The sequence below is a fragment of the Chenopodium quinoa genome, unplaced genomic scaffold (genome assembly GCF_001683475.1).
Source record: "Chenopodium quinoa cultivar QQ74 unplaced genomic scaffold, ASM168347v1, whole genome shotgun sequence".
NCBI lineage: Eukaryota > Viridiplantae > Streptophyta > Magnoliopsida > Caryophyllales > Amaranthaceae > Chenopodium > Chenopodium quinoa.
Genome location: NW_018744582.1, coordinates 2,461,000 through 2,477,435, shown reverse-complemented (window position 1 = coordinate 2,477,435; position 16,436 = coordinate 2,461,000). Strand labels below are relative to the sequence as shown.

The window sequence follows — 16,436 nt, the reverse complement described above, 5'->3', positions numbered from 1 at the left end:
ATCAAATAAGAGTACTCGAGTCCGAGCAACATAGAGTGAGAGAGGTTATGTTGATGTGATCGATTAGGATCTCAATTTGTTTGGTTAGTTAGCTTTCCGTGATTAGTTATGTTCTAGAAAGGCACCAAAACATGTGTGTGGCAGGGTAAGGAAATGTGACATGTATATTCATTTCGGATGGAAGTAGTACCTAGTAGTCTAGTACCTACTAGCATGTATCAAGTTGCTCTGTAAAATAATTATTTCTACTCTTGCAAACAATAAAATTACAAATGAAAAAGTACATCGTGGTTATAGTTTAATTGTACATAGAATAAGAATTTGTTATTTTTTTTTATTTTTTTTTGAGGAATACGCACCGAATAATTTATTAATCAAGGGACAAAGTGTCCGAGAGTATATAATTTGTTCATCGCCAAACGGTACCATATCGTAATAGAATTTGTTACCTGACGATATTCTAAATCGACCAAAAATTTTAGTACGGAGTAATATCATAATGTAATTTGTATTGTTTTTTGGTTTTGGAAAAAAATAATATAATTTGGGTTAATATGACTAGTATAAATACTAGCGGGTGGGGAATGGGGATTTTGGGCTAACTCATCATTGTAAGCGTGGACTTCATATTTGATCCTGTAATATTAGAACATCATCAAAATCACTCTAAACATACTCTTATAAATAATAATTAAAAAATACTTTTTTCGTTTTATTTTGATTTTTTATTTGAAATTATCTAGAAGATAGAAAAGTCAAAAGAAATGGAGAGAGTAAATCCGAGTAATGCACTTTAGCGAGGAAAAAAATTACTTCTATTTTTTACATAGGTGCCACCGTGCAAATGTAAAAGACTTTTTTTTAGGAAATGCAAAGGGCAGCTTGAGACTGTTAGGTGTTAAAAAAGAAATAGTGTAGAAACATTAGATTAATCTAGTTGGTTTGTCCAAGTTAATATAAAAACCAATTTATAGACTAGTTGCCCTATTCGTGGTTACTGTTTTATTTTTAGCCTTTTTTTTCTTTCTTTCTTTCTTTGCCCTTTGCCGTTGGTATTCCCATTTCTAGATTTGTCCGAAACTTGTTCCTACTTTAGGGCGGCAATATAACTACCCTTCATCCATGGACCACATTTCTTAGGTATGTATTCTCGATAATTTACTTAATTAATTAATCTGTTTTCATATTATTAACGTTGATATGAAGTTATTGACCTCTCTCTTAAAGTATCAGGTATTGTTATATTCATAGGATGATGATAGTCGATATAGTGTGCATTAATTCATATGGATTACCGTGTTAAAAATTTTCTGGTCCAACTTTTAAAAGAGTAGACCACTTAAAAATTAAGAGAATATAGATTTGACTCCAAGATATTACAGTTTATTATAACCCTATTGCGAAGATTAGATTTGAGTACATTTCATCTTCTCCCATCGGATGTACAAAAATCAATTCATAAGTGGGAAATTTTTACCAAATTTTATTTTTAGATCAAGTATTACTCAATTAGAATAATAAAGAGTATTCATGCATTTCAAATAATGTTAACGTTTATCTCTATTGATAAGGAGTTTAAGAGCTTTGATAATGCGTGTGTTTTTAATTTGAGAGTTTTTACTCGCAAATTTCTTTTATACCAAAGCAAGAAAGATTGAAGACCAGAAATCATAGTTTGACTGCCGCAAAAGCTTGTGATTGGTTAGCTAAATTGGGCCCACCCATTTTCCTTTGTTGAGGATGTTTGTTTAAAGGGTTGAACAATATTAATTACACTTTCCACTAGAGTTTAGAGCTACGAGTACTAATTAAAATTCAAAACAAGTGTAATTAATGGTAAAATTGATTAAAATGGAGGTGGCCCAACGTGAATGTTTTTGTTAAGACAGACATTCACGTGAATTCCACATTTTTTGCAAAAACTCTACCAAAACTCTCCCTCCCCAATACCCCCATTAAGAGGGGTACAATATTCTCACTTGGGAGTGGGACCAACAACTATATTAATTAGTTAATTACTTAATTACACTATTGAGTCATGTATAATGTGACTACTCTTATGTATGATTGAGTCGTGTATAAATAGTTGACCCGAGCTTGACTTGAATCACTTCATTGTCAATCGATTATAAGATGCATCACGCATGAAACAATATGACACTTTATATGGCTCTATAACATGAATAGTTTGATTTCAATTAGTAATGTCTTTTTTCAAGTTTGTAGTAATGAGCCTTGCTTAAAATGTTGTATTATTGTTATCAGGAAATCCTTACTATGATAAAGATTGATCATAACACGAATATGAGGAAAAATTAGGAGAAAGAGTAACATAAAGAAAGTTCATGTTTTTACTTAACTTTTACAAATTGAAGTACGAAATAACAAGTAATAATTAAAATATTATAAACAAATATTCCCCCATTTTCGAATACTCGTGATAATTTGACTTTTGTAATATTTATCAGTTAACTTTCATCCATTATCTACTTAACAAATATCTTATAATCACATATTAAGTTTTTGAATATTATATTGTTAAATTAGTCTCAATATATATTTTTAGGAATGGAGTAAAGAAAAAAAATTAGCATGGTTAGTTTACATTTTTCAATGACATGATTTTATATACAACTTGCGTACTTTATGCATGCATGCAAAGTTACTAGGAATACCCTACACATGGATCATTTTATAACATATTTGTATTAGTACTAATTATTTCAAAATTCAAGGTACGGTTTCCTGCAATATCTATTCCCCAAGCCCACTCTTTTACATGATCAACTTCAAACGTATTCTAATTAATCGAGAGTTATAATTAATTAAATTTTCTGCTAAGTGATAACCAAGAGATACAAGTAGATTTCACAGCAAAAAAGAGAAGTAACTCATAAAAATAAAAATAAAAATAAAAACTCTTAACTTTCATCTATTATTTGTTTTTTTTTTTTTTTGAAGGGTAACTTTCATCTATTTATCGTACCTTTTTTGTTTTTCAGAATAACATGTATTTGGAAATGGAGTTCTATTATAATGGACAATTCCACAAGTATGAAACATTTTCTAACATATTACATGTAAATTCATTATTATAGCCTATCGAACCCAAGTTATTTATGGTACCCAATTAATAAGAATCAAATGTGGTCTACTGGTCTCGATCTATTTCTCGATATCTAAGTACAGAAAAGGAATTAATTAACAAACGTTTAGAAGTATATGTACGAACATTACCACAAAAATGGGAATAAGCAACATACAATACGCAAACAGTCAAGTTGGTTAGGCGATCTCTAGAAGTTTGTTTAATTTGTTTCTGTGATAGATGTGAATGCATACTGCTGAGTAATAAAGTACTAATACGTACGTAGATTGGCAAAGAGTCTTCGTATATTAAGCGAGACGTCTGACAATTATTAAGAGTATTATAAAAATCTAAAAGATTCTCATCGTCATAATATGGAATCTAGGCATAGATCATATGCGAAGTATACAAATAAATCAACACGTGTATTTATGTATGTACTGTGTATCATATCAACAGATATACAATTAGTCCTGCAAATTGCGATAAAATAATATTGTCAATCATATATTCATATCATTAGTCATTAATTAACGTTGGGAAAAAAAATAAAATAGTGCTTCTGTTTCTTCCAAATTAGGGTTTGTATCTTGTAATATTACTTCGGGTTGAATGTGCAATGTTGTGTACGTACACTGTATCAATGAACGTTAATAAATTCTATGATCTTGATGATATACTTTGTTTATCATTAATGTATCTCGTGATAGATGATAAATGTTTTGTGAACTTGCAATACATTTGTTAGTAGCCAGAGTTTACCAGCATACAAATTATATAAGCTAAGATCGATTGGTAATAGGTGAAGTAGTCCATCAATCTTATACTATGGCCCTGTTTGGCAAACTAACGGTAGTGGGTAGTTTTTTGCGGTCGGGTAGGGGGTAACTGTTAGGGTAGCGAGTAGCTGTCAATTAGTAGTGGGTAGAAGTTAGCTGTCAAAGTACGGTTGATAATATAAGTGTTTGGCAAAAGTAGTGGTTGCAATACTAAAATAAATCATATAAATTGTTAAAAAAAATAAGCAAAAATTAACAATCACTACCTGCTACTCTTATTTTTTGGGACAACAAATAATTAAGTACACTTTAAACCAATTTATGTTTAGTTTTTGAACTAAAGAAGACACTCCAGCCTAACATACATTAAGAGATCAGAATCAAATAAACAAAACAAAATTTTGTACACTATTCATCAACAACTTATTTTAAGAAGATTCTTTAACTCTAGAAAAAGAATTCCATCACTGAAATTAAATCAATAAATTAACAATTCTGTCCAATTAACTCTATCGCTGATGAAATCTTACTGACATTAGATGGAAATTAAATTCTTATTAAATGGAAGAAATAAAACCAAATGTCGAGGGAAATTAAATTAAAAATATATAAAATAAATAAATTAATTAATTAAGAGAAATAAAATTAGTTGGCCAAGAAATCTAAACCTTATCCCTCTGCAAAACACATTAAATGCAGGTCACATGAATCAAAATCTTCTATTTCTTGTCTTTCTCCATAAAAACATAAACACAGCACTTCTTTCTTAACATCTTGTCTCTCTTAGTATTATGAACCTTAATGTCCCTAAATTTATCAATTGTTTAACTTATAATAAAGGGTAATGCTTTAAGTATATATAAGCATTAAATAAACACTTAAAAATTGTATAAAATTAGGAATTTATGGCAAAAACATGCGTAAATCAGTGAAATGAGTGTTTATATTTTTATAATTTTCTAAATTTATACGATTTTCTAGTGTGTATTTAATGTTTATATGTAGCCCTAAGGGCTATGTGTAGCATTTTCCTATAATAAAACCCTAGCCAAGCCAAGTACATAATGTTATTAAATTTCATGCATGAAGCTTAGGGAATATTTTTCTGTCACTCAGCTCTTTTAAATGCTATTCACCTTATTAATTTTTTTGTCTATTCAAGTATACAACAAATGATCATCAATATGTACGTAGTATGAGCTAGGCTTGTCAAAAATGAGATTCAAAGGTCAAGATATATATGACTATATCTATGTACACATGCTATTTTGGTTATTCGATGCATGTGTAGGTGTTTTTGTCATTGTTCTGCTACGTCTTCATATCCCAATATGGCAATATGATAAATGATGATTAGGTTTGAAAGTATAAACAGTGCGACTTCATGGTCTTTTTATTGCATTTAACATTACCAAGTTCAAAATTGACCAACATTTCTTAAGTATCGTTTGGAACATCCATGCATGTTACTTTCGAATAAACCTTAGCAAAAACCTAGAGATACCTGATAACTACAACCAATATAATGTAATGTATGTAGCGTATATTTATAGCTAAAGCTAAGCTAGTTTATTTGGTATGAAAGTGGTTGATTGGATAGTATAGTCAAATATGTACTACTGTATACAAAAAGAGGTACATAAAATAAACAACAATTCAGTATTAGTATAAAACACTTTGCATTAAATGATTTCAGAACCCTAAACCTAGAAATGAGAGAGACTCTACAAAAACAGAATAGTATATATGGAAGTGAGGGAACTCTCTTTGAAATTGTTGCATTGTTTTTCTTCTACTCTTCTGTTTTTTTGATGAAAATTAGGTTGTGTTGTTTAAACCCAGAAAACAGACATCTTTTTAGAACCTAGAAAAGCAAAAAGAACTAACTAAACTTGTAGCTTGGCTAAGCTCCAACATGGTTCATTAAATGCAAGAAGATTGTTCATTTTCGAGATGCATGCATGGTTTTTCATTCTTTTCTTTTTCTTGTGTTTCTTTTATTATGACAAAAAAATTTAAATTAAGTATTCTAATTGCCTATTATGCAAAAAATTGACCCGGTTTAAAAAGGAGAAAATCCAAGTTGATCTCGGTGATAAACAATCCAACTTTATCTCATGGTAAAATTGTAATTAAAATGCATTGATGTGCGTGCCCAACCAATAAAAAATATTTTTATTCAACAAAAGTTCCGACATATTGCAAGTGGGCCAGAAAAGCAAGAAAACGAAGATAACAACCGTTATCTTAGGAACCGTCTTTTTCTTTTTCTTTTTTTGGCTGCTCTAAATCTTGAACTTTGGCTATGTTCTTCCTTCTCTCTCCTCTACAAACCCACTAACCTGGTCTTCTTCTTCCTTAAGATCGACCCCACCATTGCTACCAGACAAACCACCGCACAACCACTAGCAGTCTACCACACCGCCCTTCGTCTTCAACAGCGCGACCACGATAGCGGCGATTAACCACCTCCCTCTTTGTCATCCCTTCCCCTGGCCTAAAGGGTTAGTATGGCCCCACTTTACATATTTGCTACTAGGGTGTCTTTTGTCCGGCCGGACGGTCGATATATAGGTGGTTGTTGTGGCCATGGGAGGGGAGGGGAGGAGAGGAGAAGAGCATCCCACCTCATTCACCTACGCCCTGCACTTAGGGGTGAAAGTTCGGTATTCGGTTTGGATTACACCCCAAACCGAATCCAAACCGAATCCAAACCGAATTATTTCGGTTTCGGATTTTTGAAACCGAATCCAAACCGAATTTGGATTCAATCCAATCCAATCCAAACCGAAATAATTCGGTTTTGAGAATTAAATCCAATCCAAACCGAATTTTTATGGGCTGCTGTATTGGGCCTTAAAATCTGGGCTTTATTGGGCATATAATTTTGGGCCTTTTAAGGCCTAAATTTTGTACCTGTTCCTGAACAAAATTAAAGCATAAATTTTAACATACAACTTTCACAAGTCACAACCATATGCCATACTGCCATAGTAACTAAATTGTCCAGCCATACTGCCATAGTAATTAAATACACTTACACATTGTCCACATTGAGACATAAGAACTTAACAAGTCTTAAAACTATCAAAACAGTCCACATGATGAATTGATAATAAAACAGACAAACAGTCCACAAATGAACTAGTTCAACCAACAGGGCAGCTTCATTCTTAGGCTCTTGGCAGAAACTTCAAGTCTTCAATCAATAGGGCAGCTTCATTCTTGGCAGCTAACTCTCAATCAAGCTCAACCAAGTCCGGGTTTTGACCACCAATTGTCATATTCCTCAAGTCTAATAACATTAAAAAAAATAAACAAGTTACATAATATATATGAAATAATGAAAAAAAATAACATGATAATTGTTGTTTTATGTTACCTTCTTCAAGATCTTCAACTTCTTGTAAACACTCTTCTATATTAGGAAAGGGAGAAGAACGTAGCCAATTTTGAGCACAAACAAGTCCTTCAACGACCCTTGGAGTTAAGGAGCTCCTAAATGGGTCTAGATTCCTACCACCAGTGTTGAATGCACTCTCAGAGGCTACTGTTGAGATAGAGACAGCAAGTATATCACGGGCCATTCTTCCAATTGTTGGAAACCTAGCACTATTAAACTTCCACCACCCCAAAATATCAAAATTTTCACATTCCTCCTCCGTTTCCTCTTCTAAATATTTGTCTAACTCAATTTTTGCTTCTCCATCTTTCTCACACTTATGTTTCTTATACTTACTCTTCAATACCTGAAGCTTCTTTTGTTTGGGAGAAAATTGGGAACTTTCCATACTTGAGGACACTTCCTCCCTAATCACATCACCAGAAGAACCACGATACTCCTCATACAATGCATTCAAAGACTCTTTCAAATTATTCACCAAAACAAATGCATGCTTAGAATCATAAATTTCAATTAACATCCACTCAACATAATCTAACTTATAACAAGGATCAAGCACAACAGCAATAAAAATCAGCATGTTCATTTTCTCCGGATCACCCCAATATTTGTCATATTTCTCCTTCATTTTAGTAGCCATAAGACACATCTCCACATCATCATTTGTCATCAAATCTTTCAAAAGGACAGCAACACTCACCAATTCATGGAAAAATAAATTGGAAGTCACATGCAAAGACCCAGAGACACGCAACGTAAGATCATAAAAGACTTGTAAAAATTCAGAAAACCTTCTGACTGTTTCCCAATCCTCAGAAGTAGGGCAGCCCTTCCCCTCCCTCTCATTTAACTCAATCACATAATGAGGGTCCTCCTCAGAGTACCTCTCAAAAGCATACTCAAACACCAAAGCAGCATCCAACATTAAAAAGGTGGAATTCCACCTAGTAGGCACATCAAGGCACAACAACTTTTTAGAGTTGATTTTTTCTTCCACAACACATTTTTTAAACCTTACCAACCTAGAAGGGGATTGTTTGATGAATCTTACAGCTTGTCTCACACGAGTAATAGACTCATTAACAATTTTCAAGCCATCAGACACAACCAAATTCACAATATGAGCAACACAACGCATATGAAGGAACCGACCCTTAAGAACCCCAGCTTTCCAACCATTTATTTTCCTTCTCATATATCCTATTGCGGTATCATTTGAGCTAGCATTATCAACAGTTATGCAAAATACTTTCTCAAGTTCCCAATCAAGCAAACATTTCTCAATTTCTTTCCCAATTTCCTCCCCCTTATGACTTGATATAGGACAAAAATTCAGAATACGTTTTTGCAAATTCCAGTCATTATCAACAAAGTGAACAGTCAAGCACATGTAATTAATTTGCTGAATAGATGTCCATGTATCGGTTGTTAATGAAACCCTTGAGTTACACTTTTTTAATACCAATTTCAGCTTTCTTTTTTGAGTTAAAAAAGTTTCATAACAATCTTTAGCCACAGTAATTCTGGAAGGGACATGAAATCTAGGCTCCATTACATTACAAAATTGTTTAAAGCCTACTCCCTCAACAAACTTAAAAGGCAATTCATCAACTATAACCATCTCAGATAAAGCTTTTCTAATTACAGTTGGATCATATTTCACATAAGACAATCCACTAGTACAACCACTTTCAATTTTATTGCTTTTGAAAGACAACAAACTTTGTTTTGATTCTTTAGGAGTATTATAGGGGTACTTACGGCATCTATTTATATGAGCCCACAATGGACTAGTGCCATTTCTCTTTGTACCACACTTGTATCTCATACCACAGTACTTGCAACGTGCTTCCATTCCAGTGTGTGTTTCTTCCTTGATAAAGTGCTCCCAAACCTCGGAACGATCCTTCATTCTCTTCCTCTTGGGTTTGGATTTTTCATTGTCAGATTCATGCTCCTCAATAGGGACATTCCCTTCAACATTATCCATATTTGTGGACATTCTGATAATCTGATTTAAAACAGAAAAAAGAACTCACTCAATAACCAACAATTTTTATGCAAATCTATGAAAAACAATCAATCTATCAAAAAGAAAACATGCAATTCGAGCATAATACTATAATAGAACAACATATATTCTGAACTCTGAAGGAATATCAGCAATTCGAGCATAATACAATTCGAGCATAATAACTATTCAAAGAAAACAATCTATCACCAATTCGAAAATAACAAAGAAAACATGCAATTCGAGCAGGAAAAGAGAAGTGCAAGTGAAATCTGAAATTCAAAATAACAAAGAAAACATGCAATTCGAGCAGGAAAAGAGAAGTGAAATATGAAATATTGAAATTAAAGTATACCGGAACACTCGAACAGGTGGTCAGCGGCGGCCGGCGTTGGAACACTCGAACGGAACACAGGTGGTAAGTAGGAAAGCAGGAAGTAGTGAGGTGGTGGATTGGTGGTGGTGGACGAACGGAGTGAGGTGGTGAGAGGGAGAGATGAGGGAAAATCTAGGGTTTTAGTGAGGGAAAGAGAAACGGCTGACTGAAACTCTGAAAGGGAAAAGGGAAAAGAGGAAAATTATTTAGGGTTTGGGTATATATATGTAGGAAAATGGGCTGAGATAATTGGGCTTATAAATTTCGGTTCGGTGTTCAGTTTTCGGTTTTTAAATCCCAAAACCGAATCCAAACCGATATAATTCGGTTTTCATTTTCTCAAACCGATCCAAACCGAAAACCGAACAAAACCGAACCGAATTGCTTATTCGGTTCGGTTTGGTTCGGTTTTCGGTTTTTATCCAAACTACTTTCACCTCTACCTGCACTTCGGCTTCAATTTGAGCCTCCAATTCGATTTAAATTATTCTCAATCCAAATAACAACAACCAAACTTGAAAATTGAAGAAGAAACACTTTGAAAATTGTCGTTTATGTTTCGCTGATTTCGAGGATGTTGGGTTTGCAAAGGTGACAATAACTAACCATAATTAGTTATGGGGACTTAACGCTGCCTTAACAGCAGAAATCCGTGATATTTCTTTTGACATTAGCACCCTTTACTTTTCACACGAAAAGACTATTTTACCCCGAGATAAATAGCCCTTGTTTATCTCCGAGATCAACCTGACCAGCCCTTAAAAAGTGAGTTTAAACAAAAGGTTTATTTTGTATGTAAACTTTGATTATATTGGACTAAAGTCAAATTTTCTTAAATATTCTCACTTTTCACAATAATCAATTGGTGTTCAAATAATGCTTCATTTGTTTTTTCTTAAACAAAAGTAAATATTTCTCTGTTTGATTCCTTACAAAATACGGAGTAATTGTATTTTAAAAAATGTGGAAGTGAGAGGGGGAAGCAAAGCGGAGGGTAACCTTTTTTTTTTTTACCCTTTGAGATGTTTTTTTTAACCTTAGGAGAAATTGTTTTCCATATGTAAACAAATCAAACAATACAATACTTGTAATTTTTTAACTCCGAATAAGATACGGTAAAATTAAGAAAATTACACTGAATTTTTAATAAATCTTGTATAAGGCGGGCTTACGTTGATTTTATTGTAAGACAGTCAATTTGAAGGTAACTAACTTTAACAATATTTATGATAACTTTAATCTCTTTAAGGGTAATTTTAATTTATAATGAGTTTGATTGTATTTTAATGGATAATTTCTAATGAATACATACTAGGAAGGCTAAAATGATTAATCTAATACATTATAAGTGTTTTTCAAGGGTAAAAATTATGTTAGAAAAATGGTAACTTTTACAATATATAATAGCAATTTTAACCTATTTTACAAGAATTTAATGAAAGTCCACCTTAATCAAAAATTTGTGCTATGAATACATTTTTTAGTTCCTACTCCATACTTCCTAGTCTCTAGCAGGACACACTTCAAAGTTCAATATTTTATCACAGTCGGACAAACTTTAAGGTCCATAAAACAATGGACCAAAAACTGTGATGGTTTTCAGTTTAGATTTCTTATAAAGTAAAGCCCAATTAAGTGGCCCAAAAAGTAATAAGTAGCTGGAACTTTGGCCTCTACAGGTCCAATACATAAACGTTGCAAAAGCATTATACTGAGCTGTTTTAGTTTTGGGCCCAGTGATTAATTATCATAACTCCCAAAACCCAGTACATAAAACTACAAATTCCTTGTTTTTTCCCCGTTTGATCTATACAATGTCCCACTTAAATGATTCAAGTATTAGGTCAGTGTGTTAGAAATTTGGATAAACTAATGTAGCATTGTACGAAAGATAAGAATGAAGGATAAGGATAAGAATTAGGTGGGCGTAATTAAGATAAATACTTTCTCCATTTTATTAGATAATGCGGTTTGACTTTGTGCATTATTCACATAACTTGCTTTATTTTGTGATTTCGCTTTGAGAAATAGTAGTAGAGTCTTGTTAGATTCGGTCAACATCTATTTTTTAAATATCAACTTTTGTAATTTTTGCTAATCTGTACTCTAGGATATTTGCATTCGAAACTATGTATTGGCAAACGTGCCAAAATGAAATGTGTCGTCTAATATGAAACAAATGAAGCAATTGTTAACCCATGTTTGGTATGTATTGGAAGTATTCGGAATAAGTGATAATTAAACTATACCCTTACTTCTTTTATTTCTCTTTTCTCTTTCAATTTCATTAAAGGGATAGTTGGTCTTTGGAAAAACATTTTCTATCCCTTTCTATACATATCACCCCTTAGGTATAGAAAAGGAGGGATAGGAAGGTTTATTAATTATTATCCTTATCCAGTATCCACACCTCCTACTAATCTCATTCCCCTCATCCATATCCCTCCATTTTTATTTCCCTAAACAAACACTACTTGAGAGATGATAAGTATGGACTAAAAAACAAAGTGGGCGTATAATCATTACAAGTTACCAATGGGGGAGAGGGTCACGAGGAAGTCGAAGTTACATATACTGTATATTTGTACATAGGCCCTCAACCTTTGACAATGTGTCAGCACCTCATTCGTTCATAATTCTTACCATACATTGATTGAGTCGTGTTTGTTGTAGAAATGATATGAATTACACAACTCTAGTACTTACGCTCTTAGACATTGTTTGATTCAACTTAGTTTAACAAACTTCAAACAAAAAAAAAAAAAAAACTTATTACAATAAGCTTAGAAAACCGTCACAACTTAATGTCGTTACAATCAAAGTAAATTTAAATAAATATATGTTCGTGTAGTTCCAAATAAATTTAGTTCCACACACATAGAATTAGAATAATTTGCCACAATATTAATTGTTAACTAAAATAACGATCATATGATTCTTATAAAAAAATGATCATAAAATAGGCATCTAAAATAAAATAAACACCAAAAATTCCCCTCCACAAAACTCGAATTTTCCAAAAATTCTCCAAATTTATTTTCACTTTTACCCCTCACATTTTTCCAATAATAAAGTCGGCCAAATGCCATAAAACTACAGGCCATAATTAAAAGCACCCAAAATATCTTGCCACACATACCTAGAATAATCACCCAACACAAGCCAAACACACGCTTCACATCTCAACCCTCCACGTGTCCTTCCATCCAACGGCTCAATTCCAAACCTAGCGCCCTCCACACGCCCTTATATTCTCCTCATTCGTCCACTCACTCACTCACTCTCATCTTCTCCATCATCTTCCATAACTTTCTCTCTCTAAAACTTTTTTCCGCCATTTTCGTGATGCTTCTCAGAGCTTCTCCAGCTTTCTCTCTCCTCGCCAACAATGGCGGAGAAACCAATTCTCTCTCATCGGCAAATTCTGTTTCGAATTCTCTGAGTTTTTCTTCGGTCCGATTTTCTTCGCCGGCGAAAAACCCTAACAATGGCGGTTTCTCCGTTTCTGCGGCGGCGCCGGAAACTAACAGCCGTCCTTTGACCGGAGTCATTTTTGAGCCGTTTGAGGAGGTTAAGAAGGAGCTTTCTATGGTTCCTACTGTTCCTCAGGCTTCTCTTGCTCGTCAAAAGTACGCCGATGATTGTGAATCCGCCATTAATGAACAAATCAAGTAATTCTCATTTTCCTATCTCTGTTTCTTTAATTAAATTTTTAATTTACAGTTTATTCATTTTCTATAGATGATATTTCTGGTAATTGTTTGAATTATAATTTCTGACGTTTAATTTCATCCTCATTTCGTAGATTAATTTAATTCCTTTTGCATTTGGTTCCAATCTTTTCTGGATTTGTCTACAAAATATCTTTAATTATGGTTTATAATACGTTTTTCGGCCTCATTTCGTTGTTGTATCTAATTCTTTCTATTTATGGAGTCTGTATATTTTTGTGTTCAATTTCTATGGTGATTTGATTGATTTACTATTTAATTATTGACATTTTCAATAATGGGGGATTTTTTCGCAGTGTGGAATACAATGTCTCTTACGTTTATCACGCGATGTACGCTTACTTTGATCGAGACAATGTGGCACTCAAGGGTCTTGCAAAGTAATCGCTTGAAAAATTACTTTTTTTTTTCTTTTTTTTTTTCCACCCTTTTTGAGTTGCTTTGATTAATGTATTTGTACTAAATCTCTGTTACTTTATGATTAGGTTCTTCAAGGAATCTAGTGAGGAGGAAAGAGAGCATGCTGAGAAATTAATGGAATACCAGGTACTTTAAACAAGAATTAACCAAATTAATGGTTCAATTTGTCTAATTTTAGGGTGTGTAATTGAATTGATTGAGAATATATACTTATTTTACCGTGTTGGATTGTGCAGAACAAGCGTGGTGGGAAGGTGAAGTTGCAATCAATATTGATGCCACTTTCTGAATTTGATCATGAAGAGAAAGGAGATGCTTTGCATGGTGGGTTTACTTGTTCATCCTCTCCATATATTTGTATTGATCGATTTTATTCTTTATTTGGTTTTGTGTGTTTGTGCTGAGATGTAGATCTGCAATTGTGTTTGTTTAGTTAATTTAGCATATACTTAGTTCTAGGATGATACTGCTATCATGATTGCTGCTAGGACGTGTGCTGCATTTTGGTTTATTGATGTGCTTTTGGTGTAGGGTATATCATATATGTTGGCATTATGTACTTTTTAAAGGATTAATGATTTAATGGGTTGTTCATGGGGGGAACGTGGAGAGATATCACATGCTTTAGATGTTTACTGTTATTTTCTTTAGGTCCACTTGCAATTTTAAATGTTCACGGTTTCTTTATTGGGGAGGGTAAATGTTCTGGGCTTAATAAAAGATGGATAAGAGAGCAGTTGAGGAGGCTGGCTGTTCATTAACTACGTGAAAAATGTGATCGTGATCAATCACATAATATTGAATCTCAGATTAATTTTGTGCTAGATATGGAATATATGTGAAAATAGAAGTAGTAAGTTATTGAAATGAAGTGCAGGAAAGGGGAGTGATGCCGTACTTATTCTCCTCTAGCCTCTAAATTACTTGAATTCGAACTTTATACTTCTTGCTATTAATTATATAGTTTAAGGTAATGGAACTTTTATTGTGGAGACTATGACAGAAGAAGTCCTTCATTGGATTAGTTGACCAACCAACAATATACGTTGTAGTTTTTATAACAAAAATTAACCTTTGATGTACGATGTTTTAAAAACAAGCTTGATGTAATTCTATGTTGTCTTTCCTTTGATACATTCAGCAACGCCTTTAATCAAACAATACAATTTCGATCTTTATTGATTAAATAGCGTATCATAAATAATGTCATAGACCTACCTAATCCTTGATAAACATCATGTATTTGTGTTTGTCATTCAAGCCCATTGGCCTGGCCACAAGTCATGATACATGTCCTGCATATCCATCTTTGGTGTGAGCCATGTGACTACAAATTAATTTTGGTGCAAAGGTTTGCATTTAGTGTGTTCCATCACGAATTGGTCTAATGTGTCTCTTCACTGGTTTGGATCATGAAAAGAATATCATTGGGTAATTTAGAGTCTGGACAGACTCTTAAAATATGGTGCAATTTCTTTCCAGCTGCCATAGTAATTAGTATTGACTGTTCTGTTTGTGATGCAGCTATGGAACTTGCCTTGTCCTTGGAGAAGCTTGTTAATGAAAAATTGTTGAACTTGCATCAAGTAAGTACTAGCAACCCATTCCTCGTTTGTTGGCTGTTTGTCCTTCAAATTTATTTCTGTAGCTAGGGAATGGTTAAATTAAACTTATAAAGTAGGCCTTGCTGACAATAATATCCAACTTTCTACGTTTCAGGTAGCTGAGAAAAACAATGATGTCCAATTGCAAGAATATATTGAGGGCGAGTTCTTAAACGAACAGGTAATCTAACTTTCTTGGTTTTACATTGAATTACATATAGTGATACATGCTCAAGGAACTGCTGATTACACTACTGATGTTTAAACTCGCCTTTTGCTTTGCAGGTTGAAGCCATAAAGAAAATCTCAGAATATGTAGCTCAGCTCCGGAGAATTGGCAAGGGACATGGTAATTATTTATCTGCCTTCATTTGAAACTGATGCTCTCCATGTTTGTTTCATTAATATCATTGATGCTAATGTTATGGTTAATGCCCCAGGTGTATGGCACTTTGATCAGACCCTTCTTCACGAGGGTGACGCTGCTGCTGCTTGAGAAGTTTGATTACTGTTAGAGGATTTCGTCGACATATTCGAGTATTGAGCAGAGTTTAAATCATGTAACCTTCTCAATTCTGGAATTGAGGGATTTTAGTTTCAAAACTTTTTTCCTTTGGTAATCTTGTTCAAATGGAATGTAGACCTGCTTTTAGTTGATTTAGCTAGGAAAATATGAGTTAGGAAAAATGCGATTGAGTATTTTACTCTGTTATTTTTACCCTCCATGCCTATTTGAAATCAAAATTTATTTTGCTCAGTTTATTTGGGATATCCATTTTGTGTTGGTTTTGTTTTTTTTTTTTCCTTCTCTTTCTTTAGAGAAATTTGTGGCTTTGTCCTGAGGAATTAGGCTCCATATGTTTCCCGTAAAATTAAAGGTGCAAGTGATATTGGCCTATTTTGAAGCTGATTTTTTGGCTCCAGAAAATGTAATCCTTAAGGTCAGTTACTTGAAGGTTCGTGCTGGCCATCAAATATGATGATTTCATACCCAAAAATTCTGCAACTGAATTCATTTTGAAAG

General features: G+C 33.3%; 1 protein-coding gene across 1 annotated transcript; it reads left to right on the top strand.

The window, feature by feature from the left end:
• Window positions 1-12,917: 12,917 nt before the first annotated feature.
• On the top strand, window positions 12,918-16,183 carry LOC110699332 (ferritin-3, chloroplastic-like). Its single transcript, XM_021876844.1, has 8 exons — window positions 12,918-13,328; window positions 13,685-13,768; window positions 13,874-13,934; window positions 14,045-14,132; window positions 15,333-15,394; window positions 15,528-15,593; window positions 15,698-15,761; window positions 15,853-16,183. The coding sequence occupies exons 1-8, from the start codon at window positions 13,003-13,005 to the stop codon at window positions 15,906-15,908; spliced, it is 807 nt and encodes a 268-aa protein (XP_021732536.1). The 5' UTR covers window positions 12,918-13,002; the 3' UTR covers window positions 15,909-16,183.
• Window positions 16,184-16,436: the final 253 nt, after the last annotated feature.

Bases quoted from the DNA above. Each gene is read 5' to 3' on its own strand.
- LOC110699332 (XM_021876844.1), top strand. From the start codon at position 13,003: ATGCTTCTCAGAGCTTCTCCAGCTTTCTCTCTCCTCGCCAACAATGGC. The intron at 13,329-13,684 runs GTAATTCTCATT...ATTTTTTCGCAG, and splicing joins GCCATTAATGAACAAATCAA to TGTGGAATACAATGTCTCTT. The intron at 13,769-13,873 runs GTAATCGCTTGA...CTTTATGATTAG, and splicing joins GCACTCAAGGGTCTTGCAAA to GTTCTTCAAGGAATCTAGTG.